At 33.5% G+C, this 20,231-nt stretch overlaps 1 protein-coding gene across 2 annotated transcripts in view; it reads left to right on the forward strand.

Annotated features, from left to right (window-relative positions):
- The window catches only part of LOC126837315 (lachesin-like), a 153,565-nt gene extending 134,883 nt beyond the window's left edge, over nucleotides 1-18,682 (forward strand). For both annotated transcript variants that reach the window (XM_050571173.1, XM_050571175.1), the window contains exons 6-7: nucleotides 3,850-4,140; nucleotides 16,393-18,682. In XM_050571173.1, coding sequence (XP_050427130.1) covers nucleotides 3,850-4,140; nucleotides 16,393-16,514 — 413 coding nt within the window. In that variant the 3' untranslated portion in view covers nucleotides 16,515-18,682. The remainder of the gene's footprint in view (nucleotides 1-3,849; nucleotides 4,141-16,392) is intronic.
- The last annotated feature ends 1,549 nt before the right edge of the window (nucleotides 18,683-20,231 follow it).

A 20,231-nucleotide genomic window follows, 5' to 3' on the forward strand; every position in this document is an offset into this window, starting at 1 on the left:
AGTCAATCTCTATGATGTGTGATAAACGCTTACAATTGAAAACTTAACAGCTGAACTCGGTGATATATTTCGTCGAACCGATTTCCTTGACTTGACAACGTTGAAGTTTTTATATGAATGTGTCTTTGATTTCACGTATATTGAATAAAGAGCACAGTACTTGGAAAACTTGGAACTGTTATTTCGAAAGGATCGAATTGGATTTTCTCTCTCTCTTTTTATCTAAAGAGCGTATAGCTCACTGTAAATGCACAGGAAGACGGGAATTACAATAAAAACTATTGCAATAATAATGTGTTTAAACAGGCAACGAGCCGAGGGGGGGGGGGGGGTGAGAGGGAGGCTGATTCGGCGAGGGCTTTTAATAACGGTCGGATATTGTGGAGAACCGGACTCGCATAAATCTGACAAAGAATGTAATACAACGGGTTTTTTTTTTTGGAAGGGACCGGCTGGCCGGACTCGAAGAGAAAAAAAAGTCCTAATAAAACTTTAAGGTGCCTTTTTTCGGTTTCTTATTATCATTATTATTATTTTTCTTTCTTTCTCGATACCGGTATTCTTGTTGTAGTAGTTTGACAATACGGTGGCTACGACCAAAACCCTCGAAAACTTCTATCGAGAACCCGAGGGTATCGTTTTTAATAACCGACCGTGGAGTAGACTCCGGAAACACCTGAATGTATTTTTACTACAGTTAGCCCTTTTTTCGCCAACTGTGAAAGTCGCCGGAAACTATAACAATAAACATTAATGGGCAATTTAAAAAAAAAATGTATTTATATAAAGTTATCGCTATTTAATGATCCCGGCAATAACTGACTTACAGCATATTTTGTAGTAAGAAAAAAAAATAAAATGTAATTTTTTTTTTCAAACCCGGTTGGGTTATATTCTTGTTATGATATAATATTTTACATTTTATTACTGAGTTAAAGGTTTACCGACATAGTTCATAGCTACAAATACAATAATTGTTTAACATGTACTTATTCTTAGATTATTTACTATAGCAGTTGATGATAATATTATTTTGTTTGTCTCCTCCCTATTTACAGTTAAATAAGATTTTTATTAGGTGAAGTTTTGGTTTAGCTACCAAAGTGTGGGTATGATTTTTAATTGAAGTCAGTGAAAGGCAATTTTTTGTGTTGTCAAATGTGTAGTCAGGCCTACTATTATCGTTTGATTTTTGCCGGGTCTCTCTTCGAATGTGGTGTAACTGTGTAAGAAATAATAATAATAATAATAGTAATATATTTCGCGGTTTCAGAGTAACGCTTCAAATGTTTAACGTTCAGATAAATCACTGTATCACTTACACACGGTAGGTGCCGAGATATTATATTTTGCTCTCGACAACCTGTTGACATTTATAATGATCCATCGCCAGCGTCTATCTCCTTTGTGTGACGTACACATCTTCACATATGTTTTATTCTTATATGATTTTGTTCGAAAGAACATTCGTATATTTACACTTTGCTCATACATAATGGATTTGGTCGTAGGTACTCCGTAGTGCTCCAAAAACGTACCCAACGCGAATAATTCAGAACAACCCTATTATTTCGGATGACACTTTAACGTGGAAAGAGTAGTTTGTACTTTGAAGTTTGATATCGATAAGATAAACACGAACGACTTGGTAGGTGTGCTTAACATAGGCTTTTTTTTTTTTTAATTTAAAAATCTACTTAAAATGTTTGTTAAACGGTATTCTCACTGTAAAACTTTTGTACTTTAATGGCGTTGCAAAAATAGTTGACGGAATTTAATAAAATCATAATTTATTTTTCTGAAAGTTCAAAAATAATAATTGTAACAAACTCTTGGTACTATAACTAATCTACTAAATTAAATCGGTTAATTGTACAACTCAGTCTTCTTCGTCTAAGCTCTACAATCCATAGTGGCCCTTGGCTTCCAAAACAATTCTTCTCCACTCGTCCCGTTTTTTAGTAGCAATTGTCCAGTTCCTTATGCCCATCTGTTGAAGATATTTCTTTATTTCATCCAGCCATCTCTCCTTGTCTTTTGGCTCTTTCCATTCTTGCAAGCATTACGCATTTCAGTATACAACTCGGTCTAGTTACTTGTAAGCTGAAGATTTTTGGGTTAAAATAGGTGTGCACCAGAGTTCTGTTTCAAGCGGTTTTCTGTTACAATGGTTAAAGTTAAAAAGGAGATACGGGGTGAGGTGCCTGATGGTGCATGATGACTGCAAATGATGTTGAGTAGTTTGGCAGGAGAAAACTAGAAAAAATTAACAATAGGCTTGAAGAGGTTAGTACTTGAAGGAAAGGTACTAAGGATTAGTAGTAGTAGAAAAAAATATAATATAGAGAATGAGTTTGGAAAAAGAGAACATGAGCGTACTGGACAAGACGAATAATAACAATAAACGGTGACGCGGTAGGCGAGTTTGAGAGAAGTACCAAAAGTATGATTTTGTATTTTAATCGTTAAACAATTTTTTTGTTTTTTATTTTAAATAATATTTACAATCTGTCTAAGTAAACAATTTCAAAAGTAATGTACAATGTGCAATAATAGTAAATACAATGTTTTATTCCATTCCGTTCAAACGCGTAAGAACCATTTGATTTTTTTAAATATTTTTATTGGCATACATTTTGTTACAAAAAAAAAAAAAATACACGTGGACGTGTTTCCTTTTTTTTTTTATTATTAAATTAAAATCGGCACGTTCAGTTGATTCAAACTTTACAATAAAGCTTTTCGCTGAACTTTCCAAATATTTATTTAGACAGATCGTCAACAATGTGGTCGAGTAAATAATATTATGTAAAATAATAATAGTTCTGCTGGTGAAAAATAAAAGAGCCATTATTAATGTCAAGAGATGGCATCCGTTTCGAATTGACACAGTTTCAAAGTGTCGGCACTTATCCCTGCCTTCATTTCAAGGTGTGGCGATGACGCTTTTTCAAGATAGACCCCCGGCCCCTGAAGGCAGCCATTATCAGCATTCCCATCTCTATTTTTCTAAATTAAAAATCTAAAAAAATCCAAAACAAAATCGCAGATATGTTTGTTTTTTTTTTTAATATATATATTCTAAGTGAAAAGACAATATTGCTTAGGACATAAAACCGTGTGTAAAATGTTACCGCATGTTTTTCTACGCTACAACGACATAAATAACAATATCATGTGTTATGGTTTACACGAAGAATTCAGTAGTTACTTTTGCTGTGAACAAAATGCCGTTATAGCTAAAGTATGCTTGAAATGACAATAGCATATTTTTTGTTTGTTTGAGGTGTTTCTGTTTTGTGTGTTCGAAGCAATGCGGTGATTAAACAACAACGACAACAGAAAAAAAAAATAGGCGGTTTAATAAAAAGAAACCGCGCGGACCACTTTGGTGTATTCTAGAGTACGTCTGCGGGGTTCTTAGAGCGAAAACTTGCCGCGAAAAGGCCCCAAGAATAAAAGTTCGCCAAGGACTCGAGCAAGAAAAGTAATAAATAAATAAAATGAAACCGAGTGTAAGTAGAAACGACGAGCACTCCTAAACCGTCGCGACTCCAGTGATACCCTTCGGCTCGTGTGCCGTAACTTTACCGGTTAATTCACTTGGTTGACTGTAAACTTTGGCCAACACGACCGCCGAACTTTCGGGTTTCTCCAGTTGTTATTGATTGTCGAAAGCCAGCGCAAACGAGTGGATGACACGGAGGGGGCTGCTTGACGTTAACAAACGACGTCAGTTTTATTGCGCGCACCGCGCTTGTTAATGATAATACTTTCACATATTATCGGCATAGTACATATTATGTCAATCAAACAATACGGCGTTTGCGTTTGTTTCAATTGTTACAGAAGCTCAAGCCGAGATCGCCGGTGCTTCCGAGAAGTATCTGATGCTGAACAGTCCGTTGCACTTGGAGTGCGTGGTCCGGCAGAGCCCGGTCGACCCGGTGTACATCTTCTGGTACCACGACAGCCGGATGATCAACTACGACATCGACCGAGGCGTCAACGTCACTACAGACTTGCCAAACAAGCACAGCGCCCTGTACATAGACCGTGCTTCCCGAGAGCACTCGGGCAACTACACTTGTGCGCCCAGCAACGCGTTCCCGGCAAACACAGTTATACACATACTGAACGGTTAGTAATAACTAATAACTTTTAAAGATTTTTTTCACATGAGAAAGTGTTGCAATGTCTCAGACATGCTATGGTTATCTCCACAAGATAATTGGTTTATTGTGCCCCAGTCAATACCTTAAATGGTATTAGACTTTTGCAAATTATGACTTTCCATATTTTTATAGTTATTATTCAGCACAAATTTGATCCTATGATTGATAAAACTCTATGAATTTAATATTTTTCTATGGTAACACATATTATAGTACCTCAACTTTTTCAATTAAGAATACTTTGCTGACAGATTTCAGTAGACGCGAAAAAAATATAATCATGGATATGTTTTTGGGCTTAGAAGACGAGAGAGCCTATCCTTCTTCCACTCTCCTCCGTTAACTTCTATTACCTATGTATATTATAATTCTTACCGTTATCAGTTTTCAACACAAAAGGGATGGGGTACAATTTTTGAAAAATATATTAGTATATTAATTTTGTAGTATTACTTAAAATTAGTATTGGCTTACATTATTATTTGAGTTTGAAAAGTTAATAGAGCTCAAGAAAAGACATTATAAAAATGATGAACATTTTAATATTCCAAGATAACACAAACTAAAGTGTCCGGAAAAATAAAAACTACAAAATTGTAATTATTTCCCAAGAAAACGATTTTGTTACGTTTAATAGATAATCCTGTATAAGAAATAATAATTTTAAAAAGTCTAATAATACTATTATCTTCCAAGATAATTAACTAGTCACCATGTAAAGCGTTGTAATTATTCAGCCATTATATTTCTATAGAGCACGTTGATATTTTCTATACTTAGCTTGTTTTTTTAATACTGGGTGATCTATCAGATGTAAGGCACAGTATTTTGAATTTTCATCAATCTGTCCGTTTGCAGGCATTACATCAGGGTGATCAGATAGATCAGTCTGTATTGGTAAAAAACAAAAAATCACATTTATTACAATTATTCTCAAAACACGGTTTGTCGTGACACGTATCGTTTTCATTGTGCTTGGCGCGAAACGTCCAAAGTGAATTTAATAAAACTTTTTTAAACGCATACGTCATGTGTGTAAGTCGGGTTGTTGTTTGAAATTAAATTTTTCGCACAAAACACTTTAGAACTGCGATAAGTTTGTAAAATAGTGGTCGTAACAATAAACCGGGTCGTTACTTTTTTGATATGAGACCTGAATGCGTAGGCGTGAAAGACAATGAACTCGGTATAGGGATGATTGGCTACACAAACGTGCATTTTAGATCCGTTTTATGGTTTATTTAGTTAAATTAATACGGGATGGGTGCAAAAGCATAACGCTGTAAAAACAATGTTTTTAACGGTGTGAGGATATCCAATTTTAAAAGCGCACAAAAGTTATATACCTACTTTTAAACTTTTCGCGTGAAAGCCACTGAAATCAGACGGTTTTTATGGAGTTTTATGTAGGCAATAATTAAGGAAAATCGGTTTTAATTCATTTCTGTCATTTTAATTTATCTATCTTCAGTTAAACTTGAATTTTTTTATAAGTAAAAGCCGTTTTTGTGATAAAAAAATGTCAGACTTTGGCCGGTCCAACTTATATTCTGAAAAAATATAAGAATTTGTTGGCCTCGTTATTGGATTATATCCACAAACCTACTTTCATTTAATCAATTTAGTTTTTGGTAATAAAAAAAAATATTAACTTTAAAGATTTTTTAATATTAAAACGCAATTCCTTTACATTGAAAAAGCAAAAAGTACAAAATCCATTTCAAACGTAACCTAGTAAAGTATTCAAAGAACTTGTATTTCTTCACAGAATTAATTTCGGACCGTCTTAAGTAATCAAAATGTTGTCAAATGTTTGTCGTTTCAATCCTGTTAAGCACTGTTACTTTATGCTTTTTCAAAGATAATTGAACGTCTTAATATATTTATTTAGAAGATGGTACACATTTTAAAACGGCTTGGCTGTTGTAGTTTTCTACACGATGATAGACCGTACTATAGTCTGTCTCACGAGAGAAAAGCACTTCGCAGAAAGCAGTTATGCGTTTTTGGTTTCTGCACAGTACCCTTTTCTCATGAGACAGAGTATAGTTGTAGTTTTGCCTAACGGCGCAAGAAATCGGCAGCACCCACCAGATTTACACTGTCAGTTTTGTTATAATTATAATACATAAATAATAAATACAATTGTTAGACATTTTGTACTAAGTTCAACCACAAACGCAAGTATTAAAGATTAAGTTTAGTCATAGTAAACAATCGAATAATCGATGTAATACTATTCAAACGAACCGTTCAAAACATTGTTGTGACAAAATACGATAATAATATTATTATGATTGCAACATTTCATTATTTTGAATACTTAATTTTTCGTTTAAAATAAATAACAAATAAAGTTTTTTTTTTCATTTTACCCACACTTAAGTTAAATTGACTCGCCAGAGGGGTGATTTTAAAGTGTACGGTTAAGTACGCGTATCGTTTGGAAGATGAAATTGCAATTTTCCTAAAAACAAAGCTTGTACCTACAGCGTGTTAAACATAATAGATGATTGCCTTATTACAAAAAAATATTGTTTGTATTTAAAATATTTCAAATAACACACTTATCCGGTTGGATAAGATCTAGAAACCGAAAAATTGGATACTCGCCACGTTAACCACGATTATGTTTCGCGACGACCAATTCTCATGTAAATTTTTCTTACAATATCCTTGTTTTTTTTCTCGACTTGAAAATTTATCGTCAAACCGTACAATATAATGGCTTTTCTCCTGAGCCCTCGGAGCGTCAATTGTATAAGTTTTGACCGGTATACTTAGGCGCCATAAAAAAAAATTGCCAGAGCTATTTTCGAACACAAATAATTCTTCCGGCAATGTCGTTAAGACCAGCACAATAGGGCCAGGGCGTAGCGAAGACTACAGAAACTATTATATTATTATAACCGAGAGTGATAAAGTCGCTCTCAAACTAAACGCTTCGATGCCCATCTATGTAGATGACACAAATATTAAACATAGTTAAAAATCATCGTAAAGACAACGATGTATTTAAAGTTGTATTTTCTGTAATAAAGTGGATATAGTCAGGTCTGTCTTTCCCAATATAGCATTGCCGCCGTGATAAAATAATGAAAATATTTTTCAGACACTCGTTTACTGCTGATTTCAAACGATCAAAGTGTAATTCCCCTCTTTTTTTTTTGTTTTCATTGATAAGAGTTTGACTACACATTCTGAACAAATTGTATAATATTATCTTATAGCCTCATCCTAGATTCTAACTCCAGTCTAATTTCCGGACCTTAAACTTTAAAATTAGGTCTGAACAAGTAAAAAAATGACAACATTTTTGACACAACTACATATAGAGGCCGGCATACTTAACTCACCAAGTTTTCATAGAAAAATAGTGGGGAAAATTATCCGTGCTTGTGCTTAGCTTGTTTGATAGATTGAATACATTTTTAGAGTTTAGATTTTTTTGTTTTAAATCCTTAATATGTAGTTGATTTTAATTACCGCTTAAGCACAGATAAAGTTCTCTTCTATGTACTGCGAAGATTTAGTAATTTTACAACAGTTCCAAGACATTTTGGTTTGGATTGAAGAAAATTGTAATTTTTTCTATAGAAATGACCGCTGAGAGTCTGCCACACAAATGATTAATTTCAAATTGTTTAGACTTTGTGGGAAAAAAATGGTCTACGCTTTACTGCCAAATAAAATACGACAGTGAGTAGATTCGCCTCGAACGTTTTCTGTGTTGAAAGTACCTAAAAGCTTTTGCCGTATGAGTTGATTAAAAATTATTATTCCAGACTCGCGAGGGAAAGGATTGGCACGACTACCCTTTTTTTTCACCGGGTCTTTCATAACAATATAACATTATAGATAATCTACTCCGTTTTTACCTGCAACGCCGGGGCTATTGGTAAACGATACGTGGACCTGCACCGGGAAGACTGCAAGCCAAATCTGTTTGGCGTGTGACTGATGGGGTTAGGCGGATGGATTGCTCGAGGTGTACGCAGGCCGGGAAAAGGGCGGGCGACGTGTTCGGAATGGATGGCATTGATAAATGAACCCCAGGCTGTTTGTTCGAGCAAGCAGCACACCACACACACACACACACACACATACAAATCTATTTCTTCCTTTTATGTACAAACATACACACACACACGCACACAAATAAGCGTCGTACTCGCTGAAGTAACCTTAGAAAATCTCTACTTTTCTACCGCTCTCAAAGTTCATAGTATACGTGCGTACAGGGTGATTTCACGAAGGACCACGCACTAATAATTATCTCTTAAAATAATTACATACTTGCAGTATTTCTACTCGGAGACACTTTGGCATTTCGGATTTTCTTATTATATTTTTAAATAATAATAGTTTATGAACTGCGTAAATAATATTATGTAATTTGCCGAAAGCGTTGACTGGTCTATAGCCGATTTCGGATAGTTACTTAGTCGCTAAAGCTTAAAATTCACAACGGCAAGTGGAGTGCGATAGAGTAATGCGAGCAGATCAGAATAATACTACACTTCAACTTTGAAAGTAATTATACAAAACTGCCCATTGATCAGACAAAGTTTCTAATAAATTACACATCATAACATACACTACTGTTTGAGTGTCATAACTTCACAGAGCTGTGAAACATACTAACAAATATTGATATTTAGTATTTTTATATCATAAACAAAAATGTTTTCAAAATTACAATAGATTAAAAAAAAATGAGAGTTGTCCAGAAAGAGCAATTTTTCACAGCAACTGAACATTAAATTAACTTCTATGACGCGTATAGGCCTTGTTTTTTTTACAAAAAACACAGTATCATGTTTGTACTTCAAACAATTCGTTTCTAAAATCACTTCAGTTTAGAAAAAAAAAACTTTTGGTTTCTTCAAAGCGTTTACAAGGCATCGATCGAGATGGAATTTTAAAATTGTTTTTAGTTAATTAACACAATTTTCTGTGTGAAAAATTGTAATTTTTTAAAGTTTTTTTTTACAACAGAACATTGGAAAATTGATATACGTTTTCAAGCCTGCTTCCGGGTAGCGCGTTTCTGAGTAGGGTCAAAATGTAGAGGAGTCCTTAATGAATCACCCTGTATATGCTCGTTGGTGTGTTTGCGCGCACTCGCTCCAAAACCGTTATTCTTCGGCAAAGGATTAACACGGCTCCAATAGGATTACTTAAGACGTGAGTGTGTACGTGTGTCCATTGACGTTGGCGTGCATTATACGCACAAACGACGGTGTGCCGGGGAAGGAATTAAGAAGGAGCCGGGAACCGTAAGAGGTTTTTGTATGCGCCATAATCCCGGGGCGGATTTAACCCGCTGTCGGTACAAATAATTATCTCCTATGCGTATAAGGCCGGGCCGATCGTGTATATACAATAATAATATCATACTCATGACCTGCCTAGCGAATAGGACCTAATGATTTCCCGAGAACCGCTCCGTTTGACACCGTTGTCTGTGCAAACAAGACTGGGTTCCGAGGCGGTCGTTATCGGTTTACATAATTACTTAATTAAAAATGACGGTACTCGGAAAATTGTAGCGGATTCCGTCAGAGAAGCGCAACGCCATTCTGCTGCCTAAAATTGTCTAATAAAATATTATGTACACGGGTCGTTTAACCGATAGTGGTGCGTTTGTGTAAACGGTGAGTCATTATCGCTGTCAATTAATAATATTTATTTCACAACAAACATAATAGTTTAAACTGTGAATAGAACACGAGTAAGAATATATTTGGACTTTATTATACGTCATATCTAAGCCAAACACTTATTTTTAACAAATCACGACCAATAATACAAAAAAATATTAAAAACAGGCAGACCATCAATTTATTACGTTTATTTATTTTGTTTGACAATTGATTCTTTTATAATTCATTCAAATCCTGCTTTCTACTAACGTGACAATGTGCAAGGCACGATGAAATGTCGTGAAAAAGGGAATCAGGCGTTATTTCGTTTGGCGGAAAAGAGTCTAGCTTCGCAAAAAAAAAAAATTCCATTTAAGATGTATTTGGATCTACTAAATGTGTCAATCAAAATCATTAGCATTGCTTATAACAAAGGTAAAAAATCGATCAATAGATATTTCCTCACACCCCTCGCTTATCCTAAGATCTATATGGCTAACCCTATCAAGGACGATCCTGAAATAGTGATAGATCGCTTGAAAAATAAGCAATATTGGAATAGTGTGTCAGCATTGTCTGCTAAAAGAAGATTATTGGAGAATTGGGATTCAATAAACAGTAAACTATTTTAAGGAGCTGGCGACCTTGTTACATTGGCTCCAAACTAAAGTTAACGTTGACTTTGTTTGGGATGCAGTATTATTGAGAACGTGGTGATAGGCTGTGTGGCTGTGTTTTTTAATTACCTTATTTCCCTGTTAGCCACGAACAAGTAATTTCATCCTAAATGTACATATTAGAATAAGGCTTTACCTGACAGTGGATTTGTTTCATTAAATTCGTTTTTTTTTTAATTCCCAAAATCAACAAGATAAAGACAATTTCTGTGGAAATGCTCACGCCCTTGGGCCTCACTACCAGGGAGTATTGAGGGCTCGTCGATTTATTGGGTAAATTAAATACAAAACGTTTCTGCGGTGACCTTCTTAGGATATTATTCATCTTTGAAGAGATGAGGAAGAGGATGTTTAAAACATTTTTCGCGAAATGACCCACATGGGCGTGTATTGAGTTAAAAGTTACAGTCCGCAATATCGAATTAAGGCAATTTTCGTCACCAAATAAAAGTAGTTTTTTTTTTAGATTTTGTTTTTTTTTATATTCTACCCGTCTAAACTTTAAAAGTAATGTTTTTACTATCCCAACGGGCCCTGCGTAACGTGTCTTGAAAGTTTTTATTAAAACCACCCGCTTTTCTCATTTACCACATTTCTAGTAAATTATTTTACAAGCGGTCGTATTTCATAAATTATACAAGTTTATGTAACAAAAAAAAATTGCGTTTACTTCAAACAGAAGTCTGAAGGACAAACGCGAAGCAATAAACATCTGTGCAATGTATTTTAATGAAAAATAAAATTATTATTATTTCCATTATTTACTTTCTTCCAGGTACTGTTAATACTGGTAGTTTATATTGAACTTGGTTTTTTCATTATTTTTTCATTTTCACTGTTATTTATTTGTGGTTACATCATCAATGGAATTTATTAGTTTAAGTAGATAAAAAACTAACCACATTTATGTTACATTGCCTTAGCCGATTTCCAAGACCGAACAAGTTAATAGCTTGTTGCCATCTTTGCCAAGTTGTATAAAACAAAGTAAAATTAGATTATGAGTTAAAAATTAATTACAACTTCACTTAACTTGGGAAATTGATGAACGAGTTTTCAAAACTTATTATTAGTATTGCAAGGAGTTCAAGGAATATTCGAAAATAATATAATCAATAATCGCTTAAACTTTTCGATTTAATACAAGTCTATTATCAAAGGTTACAATATGGTGATTGATCTGTTTTCTTTTTTTACAATTACGCCACCTTTTAACAAATTATACGTCTGGTCACGTTAAATTAATAACTAGTTTAAAAGCTAATAGCATACAAAAATAACAAGACATAATAATATAACAGCTTAACTGATAATATTAACAACAAGTCTATATAGACAAATTCATTGAACGTTTTTACTAGTGTTATCTATTAGATTAGTATATTTTGTAATTTATTTTATTATCCTATTTCCCGGTGTCTACATCATGTAAATACTAATACTTGCTTATACCTACGACCATAAACATAAAAATTAATTATCTATCACAAATAATACTACTAAGTAAACTCTTTGTCTCTATTGCCTCAAATGGGAACACAGGCGTGAAATTCGAAGCTGCCGAGAAAGGAAATTCTTGTGTGCGAGGAAAGCTATTTTTGTAGTATTAAATCCCTGTGGAATGATTAATTGTGGCAGCAGGTCAACTAAAGCAACCCGCGGCCAATTTCCGAGCGTAGTAATCCGTTTTATTAATAAATAAGGGCTGGTTGGATTCTATGATATTATTTAATATTACAACGGCGCAATCAATAAAGTAAATAGGGTAGACGAAGAACTTAAAGGGCCCGTAAATATTTGATATCGCTATTGGCAAGATACAAACTCAAAACAATAATCCTCTGCGATTCGGAACAGCTCTAATTGAACGCACGGAAATAGAACACAACGATTTTCCTTTGCAGATATTCTTGTGGGAATAGTTTTAGTAAACGCGGTATTATACCAAGCCTAGGCGAATGAATAATGATGTTGCAGTATATTCATTCGCGAGCTGTTACCGAGTTCATTTCTCAGTATCTGTACCTACCTAAGTTTCCATACGTTTGCACGATGCTAATCGTGCATTAATTTCAATAACTATACAAAATACAGTACAAGAGAGAGGGGCGCATAGGGGAGGTGGCAGAACGTATCGAGATAGGGTAATGCACAGGTGTAACTGAACAATAATTGTAATAACTAAAAATGGTAAAATCGCTTTCAAATAAACGCCATAATACGTTTATTACTTCATCTAAAAAATATCCCACACAGATTTGGAACTAATTCGACTATTATAAAAACATTCATAGCATTCTGTAATTTTAAGATGAAAAATTTTTGAAAAATTTGTTTGTCTTTTTCTTGATTTTAAAAGGGAAGTAGTGAATTTTGGAAATTTTCCGCTTTACAGAGTACGATTCTGGTACGATTTCTGATCTAAAAACTTGCTATGTAAAGAAATCGGTTCAGCGGCTTAGAAGATATCGTAAAAACAATTCAGCTACGCGTCGAAGCTAATAACTTTAATCAGCAGCGAATGACGAGGTGCACCGTGGAACATTTTTCTAGATAATGGAAAACTTTTTTTGGCAACTGGTTATTGCTGGCCGACCAGCGGCTACTAATCACTGAAACGATGGCGACCGACAGGAAGAGTAGAAGACAAATTGAAAACGCTCACTGCTCGGACTTTCTTTATTGTCGTCGTTGGCCGAGTTTACAGCGTGGGCGCATTGACACCGATTGGTATACAACATAGGTATCACTGGCACATGGACCTAATGAAATTCCCGGTGGCTAACCAATGAACCCTCTTGAACGATAATTAATTTTTCGTTTTAGAGCTTAAGATCTGAAAATGATTAGACTGAAAAGAGATCTAAAATTGGGCTTTAACGTTTTTTACAATTTTATTAAAAATCTGTAGGTTGCTTTGTGGGAGTGAACGGACAGGCAACAGTTACATGAAAATAACATAATTATGTTGTTAAATACGATTTAAATGAGAAAACGGCAACAAATTATTTTAGACAAACAACTTACGATACACTGGCTTTAAATACATATTAATGTATAAAAACAATACATACATACATATTTCAGATTGACTTGGTTTCGGTAAAACTTCCTGCTAGTCTCGTCGACGTTGGTCGCTGTTGAAAAGGTCGTAGTGTCATATTTTAGCTTTGATAATAAAAAAAAAACAACGAGATTTATTTTTACACCCTTCCGCCATTTTGTTTATGCATATTTTTTTTTTACTGGAGTTGTCGAATATTTTGTTTGCACTATAGAAAATTGTTTTACATTACTGACGAGTTATACCGACCAAAGAGAGAGAAAGAGAGATCTGATGTTAACTACGCGGAAATCGATTGAATTGCGATGAAATGTGAAAACTTCTACACATATTCATTTCTAGATTTATTTGTTATACAATATATTAACACAAAACAAAAGGAAAACTTTCTATTATAACAGTCTGCGTCACACTGGGCGATTGGAAAACTGTGACCCGGTCAACATCTTAGAAGACATTATATTTTTTTAATTTTTCTTTTTTCGCACATCTTTAGTTGGCTCAATTTCGATATATTTTTTAAAAATACACTCCCCTTCCGAGTTAAATCCTTAAGAGCTTTTATGAAGGTTACGTATACACTTTAACTATAAAATAAATGCAAATATTTAGGTTACCAACGGTTAAGCATGCATAAAGCGCACGAAAAAGAATAATTCAAAAAAGTCTAATGTCTTTTAACATACTATTGACTGGGCGGTAGTGTGTGCATTTAAAAACGATTCAATACTGTATGTATTGTGGTGGGTTATATTATCATCAGCTGAAAAATGGTGCACAAGTGAATAAGTAAAACTATGAACATGATATTATCGTCATTAAGGCATCACAACACGACAATGGTACTAACGATAAATAAAAAATAATAATGTACTCAAACGGTAAAACTTTTAAATAAATATATACATATACATTTTGTTTTCCTTCTGGAAACTAAATCGAGTTTTAAATAAGCCATCTATTAAAAGCACATTAAAAGAGAGTATATACATTTTTTTCTGTTCTACAGAACAATGGAATAAAAATAAAATAATGCCAAAAAATAAAGCATTCCGACAGTTATTCATATAGTATTAACTGTCCAAGATATAATATTGTCTGAGATACCGGGTCGTTATAATTTTGGAAAAGTGATGCATTGGCAAAACATCGATTCGTACCCCAACGTTGATTTATAAAATAAATAAACAGTTAAGTTCGATAAACAGTAACGAATAAGCGGTATTTGACTTCTCGAGCGGAACACAGGAAAAACAATCGGTGAAAAAATAAAAAGTTGTCTCTCCAAGTTTCACAATAGATATAATATTATGAACGCATAAAATGTATATTTTGTTGCGAACTCGTTGAAATATTTACACCGAACAATCATATTTACTCCCATTCAACATCACGCATCATTGAAATTGTCTTATACAATTTGACCACACGATTAAATAAGTATAACAAACAAGTGTTTAAAAAAAAAATACCGCAATAAGCGTTTGAATTTAATTCCCATCGAAAATTATTCATTCAAAACTAAACCAGACAACACTATAGTTTATGACGTTAAAAGCATAAATATATTATTGTGATTCAAAAGTGTAAGGGTAGTTTTATTTAGTTAGAAAAACGCAAATTGTTATTTTACATAAAAAAAAATGTTGGTTTATGTTAAATGCGTACAATTTAACAACACAACGTTTTAATTATTATTAGCAAAAAAACTGTTTTCTAAGAAAACTATGATTCGATACAGTACGGTGTATATAGCACAAAGACCGCTTGAGAAAGTAAACCATGTGTTAAAATAACACATTGGTCAATCCAATTAGACTACACTTTTATTAATACTCTGAAAACTCAATTACGCGCTAATTTAATTTATAAAACAAGCCTGCACTACTTTCGAGTTCCCCGCAAATGTCATTAGCTTGTTAAAAAGTTCATTTTTTCCTCACTTGACCGGTTAATTGATTGAACAAAGTCACCAAACGGTTTAGATGTTTTTCGTATAAAACTTTAAAGTCTGTCGTTCCTAATATTTCGGTGACGTGGTTACCGTTAATAGACAAATCAACAACATTATGAAACTATTTTTTTGAGTATTCTGCTTGTCATACAAATTAAAAACTCTCAAGTACCAGCTAGCATTCCAAGCTGACAACATCTTTAACTTGTGACTATGACCACAATGAAAAATAATAACGCATTACCATTGGTTGTTATCTTAAATAGTCATCTGAGCGGTAGTAGTTAATTGAAACAGATGTTTGTTGGATAAAATTCGGGACCGTTAAATGTATTGTCGTAGACCGTTGAGCAACCATAATATTAAATCTGAAATCGTGATAGTAACCTAGTAGTTTACTACGGTTTGTTTTTCATTTAGTTTTTCCTAAATCAAAATAAGTTTAGCTACAGATTTTTAAGAAAATCGTACAAGGTATAGAGCCCGCTCTAGATCCACCTTCAGTCTAATTTTCAGACCTTAAGCCCTAAAACTACACCAAAAAAAAAAAAAAAACGAAATACAGAAAAATATTGTTCACATTTTCTTGGGGAAAATTATTAATAATAATTAAATAATTGTGAAAATAATTGTGGATCATCCGGTACATACTAGACGGAGACTGTTTTTCACAACTCGGCGAATATAACAGTAACAATTTGTACTAGCATGTTTGTGCTGTGAGTTTATCAAAGTGTTCGCTGTGTATCAAAACTACACGCAGTACCATTTAATTAACAATTATATTTACTTGCTCGGGTCTATTAGGCTAAAATATAACATAATGTATACAATACAATGTACTAATATTAACGTTGAACGTTTTCTGTTGTTTCAGGTGAAAACCCGGCGGCCATGCAACACGGCCACGGCCGAAGTCTGAACATGCTGAGTTGCCCGTCTATTTGGATACTCATACCGTCTCTGGTCGCGTTCGTTAACTCCAATTATTCATATTAATCTTGCACAATGTCTCGGGGGGGTGGGGGGGGATATACAACACAATACCACTGCTGAATCCGAATCGGACCCTTTGTAAATACTACTTATTTCCTCTACTGATAGTCTCTTTTTCGGATGAATGTTTTATACGTACCACCCAATATAATGTTATTACATATTTTTTTTTTATTATTATTAAAGTTAAAGTACAAGCATTTGTGCTAAATAATTATACACACATATGACTTTGAAAAAAAAAAAACGGTGGAGAGACCGCCCCGTGGCGGACTCCTGCTGACTTTTCATATAATTATTATTATTATTGTGTTAAACAATGTTAATGTTATTAATGACAATTAAATTGACGATTTAATATTCAATCGATGATTATTATATAATACTCTTAACAATTATAATGTAAAATATTGTAAATACAAAAAAGCAAAAGAACATAATAGTACGGTGTATGATTAATTTTTTTGACCGTTTGATTTATTTGTGTGTAAGCTCTGTCTCCCGAGAGAACGGTACTGCGCAGAAACCAAAGCGCATTACTATCGTGTGCGCATGCGCAGAGAAAGGAAAACAGCAGTGACGTGTTTTGGTTTCTGCGCAGTACAGTTCTCTCGTGAGACAGAGTATAATAATAATATGCGTATTAAATCCAATAAATTCGTTTACCGGTTATCAAATATGTATATATGGTAGATACAGTGTGTATCTAAAAAACATGTCACTGGCGTTATCCGAGTATTTGATTGTTTTTTTTTTATGTGACTCGGATGGTTGAACATATAATATACTTTACACTAGGGTTGGGCCTATCCGGATATTCGAATTATCGGATAATTCGGATACGGATATCAAAAACTATCCGGATAGTTTCGGATATTCATTTTATTTTTATAAGACAAATATACCTTAATAATATACAGTGTTTTTAAACATACCGAATAATAAAATAATGACACCTAATTAAATTTTACTATTACATGAATGATTTTTAGATATATCCGTGTCAGTGGTTGTTAACCGACTATTCGGTCTCTTTGCAGAGTCCATCCTCAGGGTTGTCACGACTGTTCCGCTGCCGGTTATTGGTTAATAACCACTGACGCGGATATATCTGAAAATCATCCACGTGATATTTCAACCCGTGAAAGTTTCAAAAAATACATAAATTTGAGTACTCAAAAAAATATATTCGGCTGGTTAAAAATTAAATGAATATCCGAAACTATCCGGATAATTTTTAACTATTCGGATAGTTTTGGTTCTACGGATAATTGAAATATTATTTGATATCCGGATTTCGGATATCCGGATATCCGCAAAATCCGAATATTAGTCCCAACCCTACTTTACACTATACAAAAAAAAAATAATAATAATAAAAGAGCACATCTTTTTAGGTAAGCGAACAAAATAGCGAACGCGTTTTTTGTTTTTTAGCTGAAAAATATATTTTTTTGAAAATTAAATAACGACTATTAAAATAATTAATACATAAAAACCGCATCAAAAATGGTATTCCAATTTTTTTTTTAAACTATAATTGTACAAACTATAACAGTAGTGACATGTCTTTTATGTACATTTCATCTTGTACATTTTTTTCAATCTGTATAAAATATATAGAGGTGATTATATGACGTGTATTTGCATTTTAAAATCAAGAAACATTATTGTAGTATAATATTATTAACGGATTATTTACATCATATTAATTGTAACGTTATATTATGTCGTACTTTAAATAATAATAAAAAAAAACTAGCGTTTTTAAATTGTTTTTATACACATTTACTGCTCACGCTACGTACGGAGCTACCGTTTCTTTAAAAATATTGTTAACTATTTTTGTTTAAATGTAAAAACCGTTGTAGTATTTTAAAGCCTCATCACTTCACGGTCTGGCGAATTATTTTTTATTTGTATTCGTAGCAAACGAGTTACATATTATAATACAACTGTTTTGGAAATGTTTTATACACCACTTTGTTGATTTTAAGCTTGTAAGTTGTGGAAACTATCGTTAGTGTTACCCATGTATTTGTTACCCATTTGAAAAATCTACATGAACTAAGTTTGAAAAAAAAAACCTAACCAATTTGTTCATATTGTAATTAATGTTAGCGTTGAGAAAACTGTTAAATTATATTTATTATAAACCGATACAGATGTTAAACCTGTTTACGCTAACTTCTAATAATATACTATTATTATTATGTTAATACTTAAAAGTTACTACGTCGATAATATTATTGTTTTTGGATGTGTAAATAATATAATATATCCGTTTATAACGTCACAACATGTTTTGTTCTGCCTTTTGTGTTTTAAAGTAAGAAATTCATCAAATCACATTGGGCAATCAATATTTAATACTCTCTCGAGCAACTAGTAGAGGAGCAAACAACTCCAGTGTGAAGGGAGAGTTTTGTAGTGCAGGAATAAAATTAATGAGCTGTATAGTATGGATGTATAGGAAAAGACTATAGAAAAGAGAATTTAAAAAAAAAATGGGACTAGTGGAAGTAAAACCGAATATATAGTGTATGAGTTTAGCGGAAGTGGATAAGCGGTGATGTTGTAGACGTGGTTGAGTTTTAAGTATTTAGGATCTTTAGGTCTGAGATGATGGTTTGAACGAGTCATAAGGAGAGAGGAATCGGAAACAGTAAGAATAGTAATGAAAATAAACATAGGAGAAAAGGGACGGAGAAGAAGACCGCAGATAAGATACGGATTAACACACTTGATCACACTATGACTCAGGTAAGAGATGTACCGCGCCAGTCTCACTTTGTTTAGGTTTGACCGTAAATCTGGCAACTTACGGGGGGTTAATTAGGTAGGATTAAGTAGGATTAAGTAAATTAGGAAGACTATTGAATGGATAGGTCAGGTAAGGGAAGGGAAAAGCATATTTATAATTCTATGATTTAAAGTGTAGCGGAGAAAATATATGTGGTTTTTTTTTCTACCAGGATAAGAAGAAGGTAAAGCTTTCAATAAACGCTTGGAAATAATGTTGAAGCAAAAAGTAAAATTGAAATTTTCATTCACATATTATTATTGTACCGTGTTTGCAGATGTTTTTACGGATAGTCTGCCGAGACGTACGGGTTTTTCTTGCAAACAAAATACTGCATTACAATATTATTGTTAGTAAACACATTACCGAAAACGTACAAAGAACGAAAATAAGGAAACCGCAAAAATACCACATTCCGGAACGCCGCAAGTGCACGAATACTTTCCAGAGAGTAAACAGCAGCGCCATCGAGACCTATATCCCTTGAGCTCTACCCGTTAGTCGTTAACGTTTATATACAAACACTAAAGGTTATTTTTACTGAACCTTCCGGTGCTTTCCTGGCCAAATTAAACACGCCTGGTATACGAATTAATTACTACGTTAATAACGATTCCAACCCGTTGTAACGACTGAGAAATTTAAAACGGCATCGTTTTGTCCCCCAGACAAAACTCCAACGACGCCCTATTATATTATTATGCGATGATATAAAAAAAAAAAAAAAGGCCCGCCCTGAGATATCAAAAATGTTGAGATGGTACACGTTAGGATAGAGAAGTCATAGGTTTTTTTTAAGAGTTATTTCAACTGAAAGTGATACAAAATTAAAAAAACAAAAACCATTGCATTTAATAATTATTTCAAACATAAAATAATAATAGTTCTACTATACATCTCATATCAGCTTATACACA

The sequence above is a fragment of the Adelges cooleyi genome, unplaced genomic scaffold, assembly GCF_023614345.1.
Source record: "Adelges cooleyi isolate 19-005CV unplaced genomic scaffold, UGA_ACOO_1.1 ACOO_flye_CR_arks_rails_tigmint_CR_PRNA_248, whole genome shotgun sequence".
Classification (NCBI taxonomy): Eukaryota; Metazoa; Arthropoda; class Insecta; order Hemiptera; family Adelgidae; genus Adelges; species Adelges cooleyi.